The 13,907-nt window shown below is 45.6% G+C and overlaps 6 protein-coding genes across 6 annotated transcripts; 4 read left to right on the top strand and 2 right to left on the bottom strand.

Moving 5' to 3' along the window:
- Positions 1 to 306: 306 nt before the first annotated feature.
- On the bottom strand, positions 307 to 1,152 carry N7462_001271 (uncharacterized protein; the record flags this gene model as incomplete). The annotated part of the gene is made up of 2 exons (XM_057072997.1): positions 307 to 815; positions 870 to 1,152. The coding sequence occupies 2 exons, from the start codon at positions 1,150 to 1,152 to the stop codon at positions 307 to 309; spliced, it is 792 nt and encodes a 263-aa protein (XP_056936638.1).
- Positions 1,153 to 4,141: 2,989 nt separating this feature from the next.
- Positions 4,142 to 5,515, top strand: N7462_001270 (uncharacterized protein; the record flags this gene model as incomplete). The annotated part of the gene is made up of 1 exon (XM_057072996.1): positions 4,142 to 5,515. One exon carries the CDS (start codon positions 4,142 to 4,144, stop codon positions 5,513 to 5,515), a length of 1,374 nt encoding a protein of 457 aa, XP_056936637.1.
- Positions 5,516 to 6,377: 862 nt separating this feature from the next.
- Positions 6,378 to 6,854, top strand: N7462_001269 (DUF3237 domain-containing protein; the record flags this gene model as incomplete). The annotated part of the gene is made up of 1 exon (XM_057072995.1): positions 6,378 to 6,854. One exon carries the CDS (start codon positions 6,378 to 6,380, stop codon positions 6,852 to 6,854), a length of 477 nt encoding a protein of 158 aa, XP_056936636.1.
- Positions 6,855 to 7,323: 469 nt separating this feature from the next.
- N7462_001268 (uncharacterized protein) lies at positions 7,324 to 8,774 on the top strand (the record flags this gene model as incomplete). The annotated part of the gene is made up of 2 exons (XM_057072994.1): positions 7,324 to 7,859; positions 7,880 to 8,774. 2 exons carry the CDS (start codon positions 7,324 to 7,326, stop codon positions 8,772 to 8,774), a joined length of 1,431 nt encoding a protein of 476 aa, XP_056936635.1.
- A 595-nt stretch (positions 8,775 to 9,369) lies between these two features.
- Positions 9,370 to 11,065, top strand: N7462_001267 (uncharacterized protein; the record flags this gene model as incomplete). The annotated part of the gene is made up of 3 exons (XM_057072993.1): positions 9,370 to 9,587; positions 9,634 to 10,602; positions 10,654 to 11,065. 3 exons carry the CDS (start codon positions 9,370 to 9,372, stop codon positions 11,063 to 11,065), a joined length of 1,599 nt encoding a protein of 532 aa, XP_056936634.1.
- Positions 11,066 to 11,152: 87 nt separating this feature from the next.
- N7462_001266 (carotenoid oxygenase family protein) lies at positions 11,153 to 12,859 on the bottom strand (the record flags this gene model as incomplete). Its single annotated transcript, XM_057072992.1, has 5 exons — positions 11,153 to 11,812; positions 11,866 to 12,003; positions 12,066 to 12,445; positions 12,499 to 12,622; positions 12,674 to 12,859. 5 exons carry the CDS (start codon positions 12,857 to 12,859, stop codon positions 11,153 to 11,155), a joined length of 1,488 nt encoding a protein of 495 aa, XP_056936633.1.
- Between the last annotated feature and the right edge of the window lie 1,048 nt (positions 12,860 to 13,907).

Genomic DNA, 13,907 nt, shown 5'->3' with positions numbered 1-13,907 from the left:
AGCCCACCTTCATGTTGATTTGTAATGACAACTGCAACTAACTTAACCATTTACCAGAACCTAATTCATCAGACAATTCGACCATTACTAATGCATTTATTGATTACCAATGACACCCCTCAAGTCCCGAGGAACTCCACTATGCGGAGAGCTCAAATGCAGTCATATTTCGATCAATGGCATCATTATTCGCTTTTGTGCCGCTAATAATTCTTGAATCCTCAATTTCTACATCTTCTTACCGTCACATCAATATTATCCAATGCTTGATTATCGTCTTAAATGATTGCATTCAACTGTGCTAGTTTACCATGGCAGGATCCCCTGCCGTATCACGATTTTCCCCACTGAGTCGTCCCGCTCCCCTTCAATAACTGTCTTTAACAACTGCCCTCCTATGCTTGGATGTTTAGCGCCCATCTTCTTCGCTTCTTCAGGCATTCCGCCCAGATTGGTGGCTAGCATCCCAGGCGCAACACACCAGACCTTAACGCCATCCTCCTTTAGTTTGTGATTCCAATCCAGCATAAGCATGTTCAATGCAGTCTTGCTGCATCGATATCCGATTGTCTCGAAGTCAATCCTCTTTGGCCATCCTGCCGGTTGGGGCGGAGTTGGAAAGTATTTTTCGCCCGCCTGGTTGATAGCCGATAGGCCAGAGACAAATATTAATCGTGGATCGGTTGACTTGAGCAGAAGCGGCATGAAAGTCGCCGTCATGACATGCGTGCCGGCCACGTTTACATCATAGGCGTTGTTGAAACAATCTCGCAGCGAGACGCGGCCGCGCAGGTATTCAATGTCGAATGTAGCCCCTAGCTAAATGTTAGATGCATTCCATTGGTAGAGGCTTGCCAGTCTACACCGACCCGCATTATTCAGCAATACATCGATGTATCCGGGCCCGGCTTCTACCTGTGCAAACGCTTTCTCGATACATTCGTCGTTGGTGAGGTCAACCTGCAGGGGCTCGACGGTGTTGGTCGCGTTGGGACATTCTGCGCGAAGTTTCTCGATGGCATTCTTCGCCCTATCCATGGACCGACTGCCCATAAAAATATGGTAGGACTTATTTGTCTCATAGAGCGCCTTCACAGCTTCGTAGCCTATTCCTCCATTTCCACCAGTAATCAGAACAATCTTTGATGCCATTTTGGTGATTGAAGTTCCGAGATGATTCATCGAAGTATTGTGATATGGTAGCAAACTTGAATAATACGGCTTGTCTACTTATAGGTTATCTTTTTCTACGTTGTGTATTTCTCAGTGTCCAAATACCGATATATCCGTACTCGAAGGAGCCGCGGGAGAGATCGGACCATCTACGGAGATAAAACTCAGCTCCGGATGGTACATAGTTACTTAGATCTATTTGTAATCATGGAAGAATATTAAAATGGTGATAGTTCGAATTCTATCCTTGACTCTGCTCTGTCTTTTCCTCAAAATATTCAATCCTGTCCATTTTCCATTAAATAAATGTTCGACTGCCGTTTAAAAAATATCCTAGACTCTCAAAAAAGCTCCGATCCTAGCACTCATATTCAGAGTATCCCAGGATCGTTTCTGCTACTTTTGAAATCGAAGAACGTGCTTGAATTGATGAAAATATAATTGATCTAATATATCTCGTCTAGTTGCAATTACTTGGAGTGTTGGTCGATCGTGGCCGTTTTATCATCATGGGAACTACGCTTTTGAATCAACATTCTTTGGCCTTATAGAAATCATCGAACTCAATAAGCATGGAGGTCTTTCAATCATCATCCTTCCATTACATAGCGTTTGAACAACATGGAGCATTGAAAACCATCACCAGAGGCAAAATAAGAGCATCCTCTAGAACCTCGGCCGGATAATGACTTTTCGAGATATGATGAGTTTCGCAAGATCGACCGACATAAAAGTTAAATCGATGATCAAAATTGATACACTAATACTTAAATCTTGTATTCTTGAGAAGCGAAAGACTGCGGTATGTAAAGTTAAAATTACCACTCGTCCACACCGACCATAACTAACGCAGACCAGAGTTCGATCCTCGCCCGAAGATGCTTACTTTCGTTTTGTCCTCTTCGACTCCATGATGTTCTTTTTATGTAGATCTGCCGATTTGTTTCCTGTAGTTTTTTTTGCTTGCTATAGTCAGCTTATATTCAGCTGGGATGGAATATACCGTCCTTCAAATGTTCAATCAAAATCTACAGTGAACTGGGCCGCTCCCAGGCCAGTCGATAGGCATCAACAACCAACCACCATACTGCTACACCACACAGAGAGAGCAGGTAGTATTTTGGAAAATATTTTCTCCCATGAAGTGATATAGAAACATGTTTTTGTCATTATCCAGATAAACAAATTAGATTTATAGCAACCGTATGCAAGTCTAGTCAACTAATAAACTTTGCCTCTGGTGGGATACTTCTCCACTGTATTAGGTGTTATATTTTCAGGCTTTCGGCTCAGCGATAACTATAATATTTTCTGTAAAAACTGGGTACTTTGCAGACTATGATTTCTAGGTAAGAACATAGCCCTCCCGCCTAGACAGCATTCCACTGAGCGAAGATCTATCGGCAACGCTGACTGCCCGTAGATGTCACTCTGATCACTCAAGTAAAACGTAAATTGATCTTCTAATGAGTCACTGTAAGTTATCTTTACGATTTTAGAAAAACACAGTATAGTATTTGAACAGGTATGCATTCACTAGCGATATTTTGGGTATATTTTGGGTTCTCTATTCCTGGTAGAACATGAAAAACTACGGCCGATTTAGTATATATAGGCACAATCCTAGTTCCAATTTGTCATTATGTTGTACTGACCTATCCATGTCTACTCGAGCAACTCCTATAATTAGCTTCTTTTCAAGACTTTGCTCGAGAATTTCACGAGGCAAAGAAATGGATGTGGAGAAAGGTGTTATAAAATTGTCTTAGCGCACTTAAAATGAAACAAACTACGCCGATGACTTAACTTTCTGGGGCCTCCGCAATATCAAGTTGGTTCCACAGTTTCCTGGTCTAAATTGATCTGCAAGGTGTGTGACCAGAGTTACGGAGGAAGTTTGAAACTTGTGAGCATGAGAGAGTTACCCATATCGTTCACCTACCCTTAGTCAAACCGAATAGTAAGGTTAGATGCGGCATGGCTGGAATGATCACGGGCATTTTTTAGGCGTTTTAGAAGACTACAATACAAAGACGAAATTGTGGATCAACCAGACATTCAGTGGTAATTTTCCCTTCATTAATCATATAAATTTTGTGGGCCCTAGCGTTCAGCCCTGATGAACTAGGTTTAACACATTGCTCGGCTATGAACGATAGACTTTCTCCTTGTTAATGAATCTCTTACAAGGAGCCTAAAAATAAGCAATCCATGTAACATGTAGCTTTTGATGAACCGTTCGGCGTTCAGAATGATCGGGCACTAAACAAACTCGCTCGCTCGGGGCCCACCCGGACAGATTTCCTGAAATGGCAAAAATGCTCATTTTTGGGTTTCTTAGCCGGCGATGCTTATCCGACTCGCCTACTAACGTCCATCGATCGAGGATATTTATGGATCTCTTGAGATTTGAAATTTTCACAAGATATCACTTGGAATGGAGTGAAGTTAAGCAGTTCTGATCTGTTGTCTTTGCATCTAGTCATCCGAGCAGAGCCTCGCAAAAGTTCAAAAAGCCATAAATGAAACAATTGCTAATGGCAATTGTGGCAGACTTGAAAGTAACGAGAAAGTTATTGCAGTAATGATTCAGTTAAAAAAAACTTTGACATCCGGATATTGAAAATTGGGTTGATGGTAGTACTATGAAACAGAATTCGATGAGACAGGGGCAGTCGTTTCATGAACCTCACCTACTACTAGATTGATTCATAGGATATGCACATACAGATTGAAGCCTACTGCCTCGACGAGGCCAAATTTGCTCCCAATGAGTTATTCTCATAGAGAAAAGTATAAAGATGCGCATCTTCCCTGTCATTCTATCAAAATCATCAACCCACTATCCTTCGCCTCAGTTGACTGGCTCAACACAATCATTCTTTCTCTTCACTGTTCTCTATCTTATCTTTCCAGAATTGAATTCTTGGTCTCAAAATTTTCTTTGTCTCGTTCAATCTTCCAAACAATGAGGAACACCGCTCTTCTTTTACTCGCAAGCACTGCTCTGGCAGCTCCTGTCAACAAGACCCTTGAGGCTCGGAAGCCTTGTCTCTGGCTTGATGGCATGCTCGATGGAGAGGGTAGCGGAGGCACCTCCACCAGTGGTGGCATCAGCTCCCTCGCTTCGCTCATTCCAAGTATCGGCAGCATAATTGGTGGTTCATCTGACTCTTCTGCCAGTACTTCTGGTTCAAGCTTGGGGTCCTCAGGCTTTGGGGTCGGACTGCGAGGATCTGGCTTTGGTAGTGCTTCTGGTGGCAGCTCTGGCGGCACTTTCGGCAGTCTTTCTGGAAGCAATTCTGGCAGCGCTTTTGGCGAATCTTCTGGCGAATCTTCTGGCTCTGGTGGCGCCTCTGGAACGAGCTCTGGTGACATTGGTACGTCTGGCACTGGATCTGTTGGCTCGGGTGCATCAGGAAGCGCCGGTCTAGGTGGTTCCTTTGGTGCCTCCGGTACCACCTCTGGTGGTCTTGGTGCATCTAGCACCGGTTCCATTGGTGCTGGTGCATCCGGTATCGCTTCCGGCTCTGCCGGTGCCTCTGGTGGCATCGGAGCCTCTGGTACCACTTCCGGTGGTATGGGAGGCTCTGGAACTGGTGCCCTTGGAGCAGGCGCCTCTGGTGCAGCTTCCGGTGGCACTGCAGGCGGTGCCTCTGGTGGTGTCTCCAGCGGAATTGGTGGTTCCGCTACTGGATCAGGTGGTGCTAGTGCATCTGGCACTGGTTCACTGGGTGCAAGCGCCTCGGGAAGTGTTGGTCAAGGAACTTCTGGATCTGGCGGCATCTCTGGTGGTGCTTCTGGAAGTACTTCAGGGGGAGCCTCGGGGGGTGCTTCGGTGGGCATTTCGGGCGGCAGTTCGGGCTCTGGAAGTGCGACAGGCGGTGCCTCGGGCACCGGTTCCCTCGGGGCGAGCTCTTCTGGGGCTGTCTCCCCGGGATCAGGCTCCTCCAACACCGGTTCTTCCGACTCGGGCTCTATTGGCACTGGCGTTTCTGGCACTAGCTCTGCTGGTGCTAGCGGTTCCAGATCTGGTACGGCTGGTACTAGCGTTTCTGGAAGCTTAGGGCAGGGTTCTGGCACAGTTCCTGGTGGTATTTCATGGAGCACCAGCATCGGATTCTCTATTTCCGGTCCCACGGGTGTCTCAGGCTCAATCAGCGGTTCTGCGTCTGCTGAGGCTTCAGCTGCAGCCCAGGCTGAAGAATCTGCTTCTGCAAACGCCTCAGCGTCCTCCAATGCGAGTGCGAATGCCTCCGCTGATGCAAGTGCTAATGCTTCTGCAAATGGCAATGCCTCCGCTGATGCCTCTGCCAACGCTTCTGCCAACGCCTCCACGTAAAGCGCGAGCTAACCCAACCTTGAAACCCCTGTGATAAGTCCAACAGTTGTGATAAATTGTCGATATTGGTAACTATAAGTCAAACGAGCAAGTGGGAAATTGGGCCTGATGGAGAATTGTCTCGCTTTCGATGTTGGTTCTTCTCATTGTGAATTAGTATCCTAAATTCTGGTGCAGAATATGCACATATACGCTCCTTATGCTTTTACAAGCTCCGATTGCAGATCATTCTCTGTAAGTTAATCTATCATTACTTCATTTTTTCAACAGGTTTCTGTCAAGGAAAATAGAATTTATCCATTATTTTTCTTTTAGAGACTGTATTTCCTGGAGTCCTGTCAATATCTGTGTATCTGTGTAGCTTACTGGTCTTTCAAATGGCCCTCGGAATCTCACTTACTCTCTTAAACTGTTCATTTGCTTTTTAAACACCATGAATGATTTCAGTACAAGGCCTGCCAACCCTGGTTCTTCTTTATGGAGAACAAGTCATCTCAATCCGGTCACCCTCCGAAAAGTAATGCTTTGACTTTTGACGCTGAAATTCTGTTGCCACGGGCAGCAAAGAATCATTTCTGACCTGCCAAGATATTTGTGCCGCTATATTAATTCACATCGGAAGCTTGATGAAGTGGTCCAAAGGGCCCAAGTTTCATCTTGAAATCCAAATGCAGTATAGCTTCCAAGCGGGCCTCGGCTGACCACTTCCCCCTGCCTAGCCCCTCACTTATGAAATGTGAGATGTCTATCACTTGTGGACGCAGAGAATTACCATCTAGCGTACCTTGCACTTTGTATGCACTTCTCAGACCGACATAGCGCTCTTCTTGGACATTCCACTGCCTCAAAAACGCGAGCATTAATGGCACCTAGCCTAACATTTGCCTTCACCCTGGAGGTCGACCTTTCCCCTGCCCTAGATTTTGGAGACACCCATTGCGGTCATCGGCGCTTCATCCCAATCACTGGCGGAACTGCACAAGGCCCAAAACTGCAAGCCACAATCCTTCCTGGTGGTGGTGATTGGAATGCCCTGCGCCAAGACGGAATGGGGCATGTCTTTGCCAAATATACCATTCAAACAAATGATGGCGTTTTTATCAGTGTCACCAACGAAGGCTGGATTCGAAAATTTGAGAAAAGCTCCAGTTCAACTCCCGGTGAATCCACGGTTGACGTGACAGAAATGAAGCAGAGCGAGTGGTACGCAAGGACAAACCCGCGATTTGAAGTCGAGGATGGTCCGCATGGGTGGCTGAATCGAACACTGTTTGTTGGTGATCTTCATCGCCCAACCATGCCCAATCATGTTACGATTGATGTGTATGCAGTTGAATAAGCAATGGGGCCATACATCCAAGTGGAGGAATGATGACCTTTCCCGGCTCTTTCGATGGCGACTGCAACTTAGTAGATATTTCTGTCCATTTGGACAATGGTTCTAAGTGGAGAGCCAATGAACAAGAGAGATTCAAATATGTGTTTTTGAGATATAGCTATATCGCTAGGTCGCACATTTCTTCGTATTTTACATATTGCTTTTTATTATTATTGTTTGTGTTTTGACCCCAATTCGCTGCAAGGAGTGGATGACGTCAGGACGAACGACCATTTGTGCGCCGACGATCCCTCCAAGGCAGCAACAAGAACCCGTGAGGAGAACGTGAGAGTTGCCCCTCCAAATCTGTGAAGAGCAAGATAAAATCTCCTCAAATAGCCGTTTGTCATATACTTGCCCGGTGTCACGCCGATCTTGCGCTTGCAGCTACTCCCTGTTGATCAGGGGACGGGACGCGTCTCATTCCTCAATGAACTCGAGCGGTCCCTTGTTCGTCGCCCAGGAGGCCATATGTTTTTATCCAATCAGCACAATATATGATTCCTGTCCGCGATATCTTTTTTATGCCCTTTTACTTGCAAGTTGTGTGACCCGGTGGACAGGATGGCTCGCCGATGTCTTTCTAGGTGCGGCTGCTACATATGCTGGCACGGCAGCAATCGAGGCTTTCATTCTCCTTGCCAGCCCTCAAAAGACACAAGATCCGTCTGTGGTTACTATACCACTTGTTCCTGATAACACGACCCTCTGGAATGACTTTCCTCAGCTCGTCACCAATACGAGCGAGGTCACCCTTCAACCAGCTTCCCTTGAAATGGATGGTGACGCTGTACTTGCCATCGTCATTACGGGCTACCTTGTCTTTCTACCGCTCCAATGTTGGTCGAGGGTCTTGACTAATGAGAGAGCTCGAAATTTTCTGTTCTATATCTGGAATATCTTGATGCTGGCGGGCTCAATATGTGCACTGGTAAATGCTGCGACAAAAGGGAAGATTCCTCCGCAGTATATGTTCTGCTATGCAGACACCCCCCATTTGAGAAAACGACCTCCGATGGATGGCAGAGTTCCTGGAGAACATCATCGTGGAACAATAGTGTTTGGGAAACCTTCACGAACGTGTCAAAATGGGGGCAATTGGGTGATATCTGCTATAACCCGTGTTTCAACTCCAGTCAGATTCTTCGACAGCCAAGTTCGTTGCAGTCATGGGTTGCATCGAAGGAGTCCGAGCTGTCTCATCCTAATCGACTTTGGAATAAAGTTGTTTACTCCAATCGTTACATTTACAGCCTGATCATTTTGTGTGTCATACTGAATTTTGTTCTTTTGACGTACAAATTTTTGCCATATCGTTCACGTATCCCATCAGCACAGATTGTGGTCATTTGGCAAGCCAGAAAAACGATTTGGCACGATTTCAAAGATGAGTTGGTGGGATCATTCACAGCAGCAGCGAGTGAACAAAATTCTCACAAGTCGGGTGGTGCTCCTGCAGGGTCCAAGTCGTCGAATTGGGATCATATCCAACCCCTGTTCAAAATCAGGTTTCTTAAAGCGTTTCTCCGCGCGCTGGTAGATTTTGTTATCCTATTTGGACTATTATTCAGTATGATCGTCAGTCCATTTACTATTATCGCTTTTGTTGCCTGGATCGAGTGGACAATCTATAACGATGGACCCTCACAGGAGAATCCGCAGCAGGTCGGACAATGGTCATATTTCGTATCTATTGGGTTGCTTGTTCTCTCAGCGGGAATTTTGATGCTAAAATACCGGATTGCCTCCAAGGCCGAGCTAGACTCTGAGATTGAGGGGATGAGAAAAGCGCTGGCGAAGTTGGAACAACAAAGAGAGGCTCGGTCGGCTTCAGAAACCGCTGCCTTGAACATATCGGAAAATGCTATAGACCGTGAATAACGAAAGTTTGGGATTGGAAATTACATCTCACTTCACTGCATTCTACACAATAATCTTAATATGCACTAAATTGATTACATTGCTAGCTCATGGACCAGTTTCATATCTCTTGTGAAGTTATCTGTGCTTACTTCCAGACTAAACCTTGCACGGTATATGCTTTAAATAGAGTTGTGGGCGGAGCAAAATGGGGTAATTACCCCGCTGTCAATCTCCCCGGATTGTGCTATGTATAGTTTCAACCGATCCCGCTTGACCAGGAAGTGATCACTCCGTAGTTGATGTCCTGATGCGGGGTGACGAGCCGTTGGGCTCGTGATTGGCGCGATCGGCAAATCTTTCTCTTGGTAGGATGGTCATTGCACATGTATCTGATATCATGGCGTGTCTTATTTGACGGAGCTTAGCAGCCCGTCTCTTGGTATTCGCTTAGAGATAGTGTTTGGCCAGTCCAAGCTCAGGTTACATCTGTGCTTCCGTGATTCTCACCCCCTCATCGACCGAGGTGCAAATCCTGTATTATTATTATATAGTAAATGAGAATGAAAATTTGGGAGTTCAAAGGTTTCTTCAGTGCAGGAAATTGATTGCGAACATGCGCTCATTCAAAATTCAGCCAACTCAAGACTTTATTGAAGATGTATCACAGGAGGCTACACCTCAAAGCCCTCCGCAGACCCATGTCCCTCTGTGGCAATCTGTAAAACGATGGCCTAGAGTTATTGCTTATTGCCTAGCTTTGAGCTCTGCCATTCTATTGTATGGATATGATCTTGTCATCGTGGGAAATGCGTCCGCGATGCCAGCCTTCCAGTAAGTTCTTTCTAGACTACGAAGTCTATGTTTTGACTTGTATCAGACACCGTTTTGGCGTCGAGCTTGATGGAAAATACATTATTCCATCAATGTGGTTGTCACTCTGGAATGCGGCAAGTCCAATAGGTATGATGGTTGGCGCCATTTTCGGGGGATATTACCAGGATCGCGGAGGACGCCGACTATCTTTAGCAACCGGAAGCTTTCTGTCTGCAATCGCCGTTGCAATCTGTTACGTCGCCGATTTGCCTGATGATATGGATTCACGACGGGGTGTTTTCTTTGCGGGAAAGCTCTTTCAAGGGATTTGCATCGGTATGCTTTTGTGTGTGGTGCAGACCTATATGTCTGAGGTTCTGCCTGTCCTGCTTAGAGGCCCCATCATTGCTTTTCTGCCAATTTTCACCCTTCTCGGTCAACTTATCGGGTCGGTGGTTGTGTACACCTCTCTGAAGTACGACGGTGCTAAGGGCTATCGCATATGTTTTGCATCGCAGTGGGCATTCTCCGCTGTCCCATTCGTGTTGTCCGCCATTCTTCCCGAAAGCCCGACATGGTTGGTAAGGACACGTTCGTTCGATAAGGCATTAAACTCCCAACAGCGACTTGATACTCAGAAGATCAATTCTGAGGCAACCATTGAGGAGCTACGGACCTCCATCATGGTTGAAGAAGAAGAAAGTGCGTCGCAAACATATTCAGACTGTTTCAAGGGGGTGAACGCGAGAAGAACTTTCATTGTCGCTTTCGCCAGTGCTTTGCCTCAACTATTTGGTCTCCAACTTTTGGCCAATGCATCTTATTTCATGCAAATCGTTGGTATGAGCTCAACAAACAGCCTCATATTTCTCATTTTGGGTATCGGACTTGGCCTTATCGCTAACGTGGTGAGCTTGTGGGTGTTGAATGGTTTTGGTAGAAGACTTCTTTGTCTTGCCACGCTGGGAGTGTCGATGGTTCTATGGTTTGCGATGGGTATAGCGGGCTGCTTCACTGGAGTCGTAACTATCTGGTATCTTCGTCCTGGAATAGCTTTTACAAAACCAAGCTAATCAACAAACAGGTACACAGCAGTGACTATGATGATTGTCACCATGGTTTGCGGTCTTGGGATTTGGCCTGCTGCACATGTTGTTGCTGCTGAGGCATCCTCCCTGCAGTTACGAGCCAAATCACAGGGTATTGGATGGTTTGTTAGCGGAGTGGCAACTGGCGTATTCTCCATCATTTTGCCATACATTTACAATGCGGACAAGGGTGATCTCCGAGCTAAGATTGGGTTCGTCATGGCTGGATTTGCGGCGGTTGGTATAGTTGGAACTTGGATCTCCGTTCCTGAGATGAAAGGACGATCACCGCTAGAGATTGATCGGATGTTTGCGCTAGGGTTGTCCACACGAGAATTTAGAAACTGGAAGAGTGATGTGATTTCGGAAAAAGACACAGATGCATTGAATCGACCGGATGGAGTGTGAGCCATTTGCCCATATTATAACCAGATCATTCAAAATGGATCACATGGAAATTCAGTAACAGGATCAAAAAGTTGCGAAGGCCAATTTTTAATTTCCACAAATGTCTTCTGCATCAACCCAGTTTCCATGCAGGCCTTGACGAAGGCGAATAGGCAACAAAATTGTTGCTTTTGGTTTGGTGAAAGATTTGGTATCCAGAAGGTGCAGTTCACTGCTCATGTCCTCGTAGTTGTTCACCAACACAATCAAGTATCCATCTCCCTCCTCAGCCGATCCTTTCCGAGGAATAAAAACAGGCTCTTGGACCATGTGAGTTCTTCCTGGGAAATAAACTTCCGATCGGCTTGTTAGAATGTCATAGTGTGTCAAAGAATTATATAACGGATAGCCTCCACCTAGTTTTGGCGCGATGGAGGGAAAATCGGTACCGAGAGTAGGATCCATCGAATCGAAAAAGCAATGACGGTAATTTTTTGTTGCAAAACGATCATCGATGCGATAAAATTCGGAGTTAATAGATTGCAGAATTTCCGGGGCCCTCAACTCAAGGTCATTCGAGTGTGGATTGATGGTTAAGCGTGTGAGCTGCGAATGGATGGAGCTGGGCTCGGGGGCGTTGCCTTCAGCGTCTGGCCACCAGAAAAAGACATTTTTGTCGCTCAAGCCCAAATCGAATACAATATTTCCCCGCTCATCTTCAAAGGCGTTTGAGGTATGACCCGGAAATGAATTTTTATAGCGCAACCACTGGTTGCCCAAGTTAGCTTTTACAATAACCAATTAAGAGACGATCCTTTTACTTTGACATCTGATGACTTTCCTCCTCGGCGAGGGAGCAGACCAATGTAAAAAGGAGTTTCCGGGCTCCATTGCCAATGCTCCCCTCCTTGTTTCAGTCGCTCAATATCACAGACCTGAGGAATAATAGGAAACAGAACCTAAAGTAACAGCGAGCTCTGTAAGCCTCTGCCACTGTGTTCAGGTCAAGTTGAAGACATACCCAATTTTCTGTAACAGCAAAATCATGGATCATGGCCACGACTGGAGAAACAAGCCATACAATTTCTGTGAGATCGCCAGCTGGCGATACCGAATAGTAACAGATATCTGGAGTGCCATCACCCTTTGCTTCATATCCAAAACACACCATTTCGCCGGTTTTTGGGTCAAACTTGGGATGGGCAGTAAATGTCATACTCGGTAGTTGACCTCCAAAAGTGTACAGCCCTTTTGTTTCCAGTGTGATTGGGTCCAAGGCATACGGAGGCGAATCTTCCTTCAGAGCGAGGAGTTGGCCATTGAAGTATACAACGTTGGTGTTCGCAGTGCTTCGTATTTTGAAACTGACTGCATCGGTAAACTTGTTGCGATACTTTCCTGCTTTTGGTATGAATTCGTATTTACTATACAGTGTGGATATGCTGCATACTCACCGATCAAAGCACGTTTCACTTCTTCCTCACGAACGAACTTTTCGGTTCGCACATATCGCTGTTGGAATGATACTTGGCCATCGTGAATCCGAAATGCACTAATATTCCCATCGCCGTTAAACCACTTCTTTCATTAGCATTTGCCTCAGGTTGTGTATGTTATTTGAATCCTTACAGGGTCGTCCTCGATGAAAGGTGGAAGATGGGGGTCAGGCATGACTCGGTAAAAGGTACCGTCAATATCTACAGGTATCTCGCCATGTACCTCTAGCTGCCGGACACTGCCTTCTACCCGACATGGCCTCATAAACCCTTGAAATTGTGGTCGTTCTGGAAAAGAAGATCGAATGGCGTTCTCCATGTTGACTATTCTCAACAACCAATTCTCAAAATTTCAGGAGCTGAAGTCAAAGAAACGAATGCTTGGAAACATAAAAGTATGAAATAAATCATGTCTAAGACCCGTTCTATATGTAGCTGGGTTCAACCAATGCTATGGGTCTCATGTCCAACCCGCGCGTCTCCATTGCGTAAGACGAGCCGACCTTTCCCCGACATCCCCACTTCCCCACTTTCCTTATCCACACAAGGGTGACATTGGAGAACACAGGAACAAATTTGTCCTGTGTATATACACAGGATAATGTTTTATCTACGACATTAGATCGAGATTTCTTGGGATGCAAAGACCCTGCATATGAAGCCTATTTCCTTATGTCTTCATTTGGTCCTCAATTGCCTCCCTGTTGTTACCACGTGACGATATCGTCACTACTGGCTTATCATTAATTCCCTCATAAGAATGAACTTCACTTTAACAACTCCCATAAATCAAGCTTCTTGTTACCACCTATATTTATGTTCCCGTTGTTCACCCCCTAATAGAGAGTTCTTCCTTGCCCTGTTTCTTTTGTTGTTTTTTTTTCTTATTTTAGTTTAGTTTATTTAACGAAGCTTAAAAGCAAGCTTAATCACTTAGAAGTATAAGCATTCAATTAATGATACATTTTCTAGCATATTCCGGCCCTTTCGTCTTATCTCACTTCTGGCTAGATCCCTTTTCTGGTATTTACAAGGCGACCGTTTTATACAGGGAAATCATGGTCCTGCTTCCGGAATCTCAACAGGGCTGGAGGGAATTTCTCCGGTCACTACTTTCCATAACTTTTTCACCGTGGTAGACCCCGACACAATTTGGAACAACATGAAATACCAGCTGTAGTCAATAGCAATATCTGGGGCAATGCCATTGTGGTGGATTCAGGATTTTGCCATGTCATCCATCTTCGGTCTGGCTACAAACCTCCAAGCCTTATGGTTAACAACTATAGGTTTCGGGTGGCAGCGAGCCATATTCCGATAGATTCAAGTGAAATTCACTTCAGTATACCCCACAAAGTGCTCCCCCC

This window comes from Penicillium macrosclerotiorum (assembly GCF_028827735.1).
Source record: "Penicillium macrosclerotiorum strain IBT 26536 chromosome Unknown utg000002l_segment0_segment0, whole genome shotgun sequence".
Classification (NCBI taxonomy): domain Eukaryota; kingdom Fungi; phylum Ascomycota; class Eurotiomycetes; order Eurotiales; family Aspergillaceae; genus Penicillium; species Penicillium macrosclerotiorum.
The sequence above is the reverse complement of the archived record's forward strand: the minus strand, read 5'-3'. Positions and strand labels throughout refer to the sequence as shown.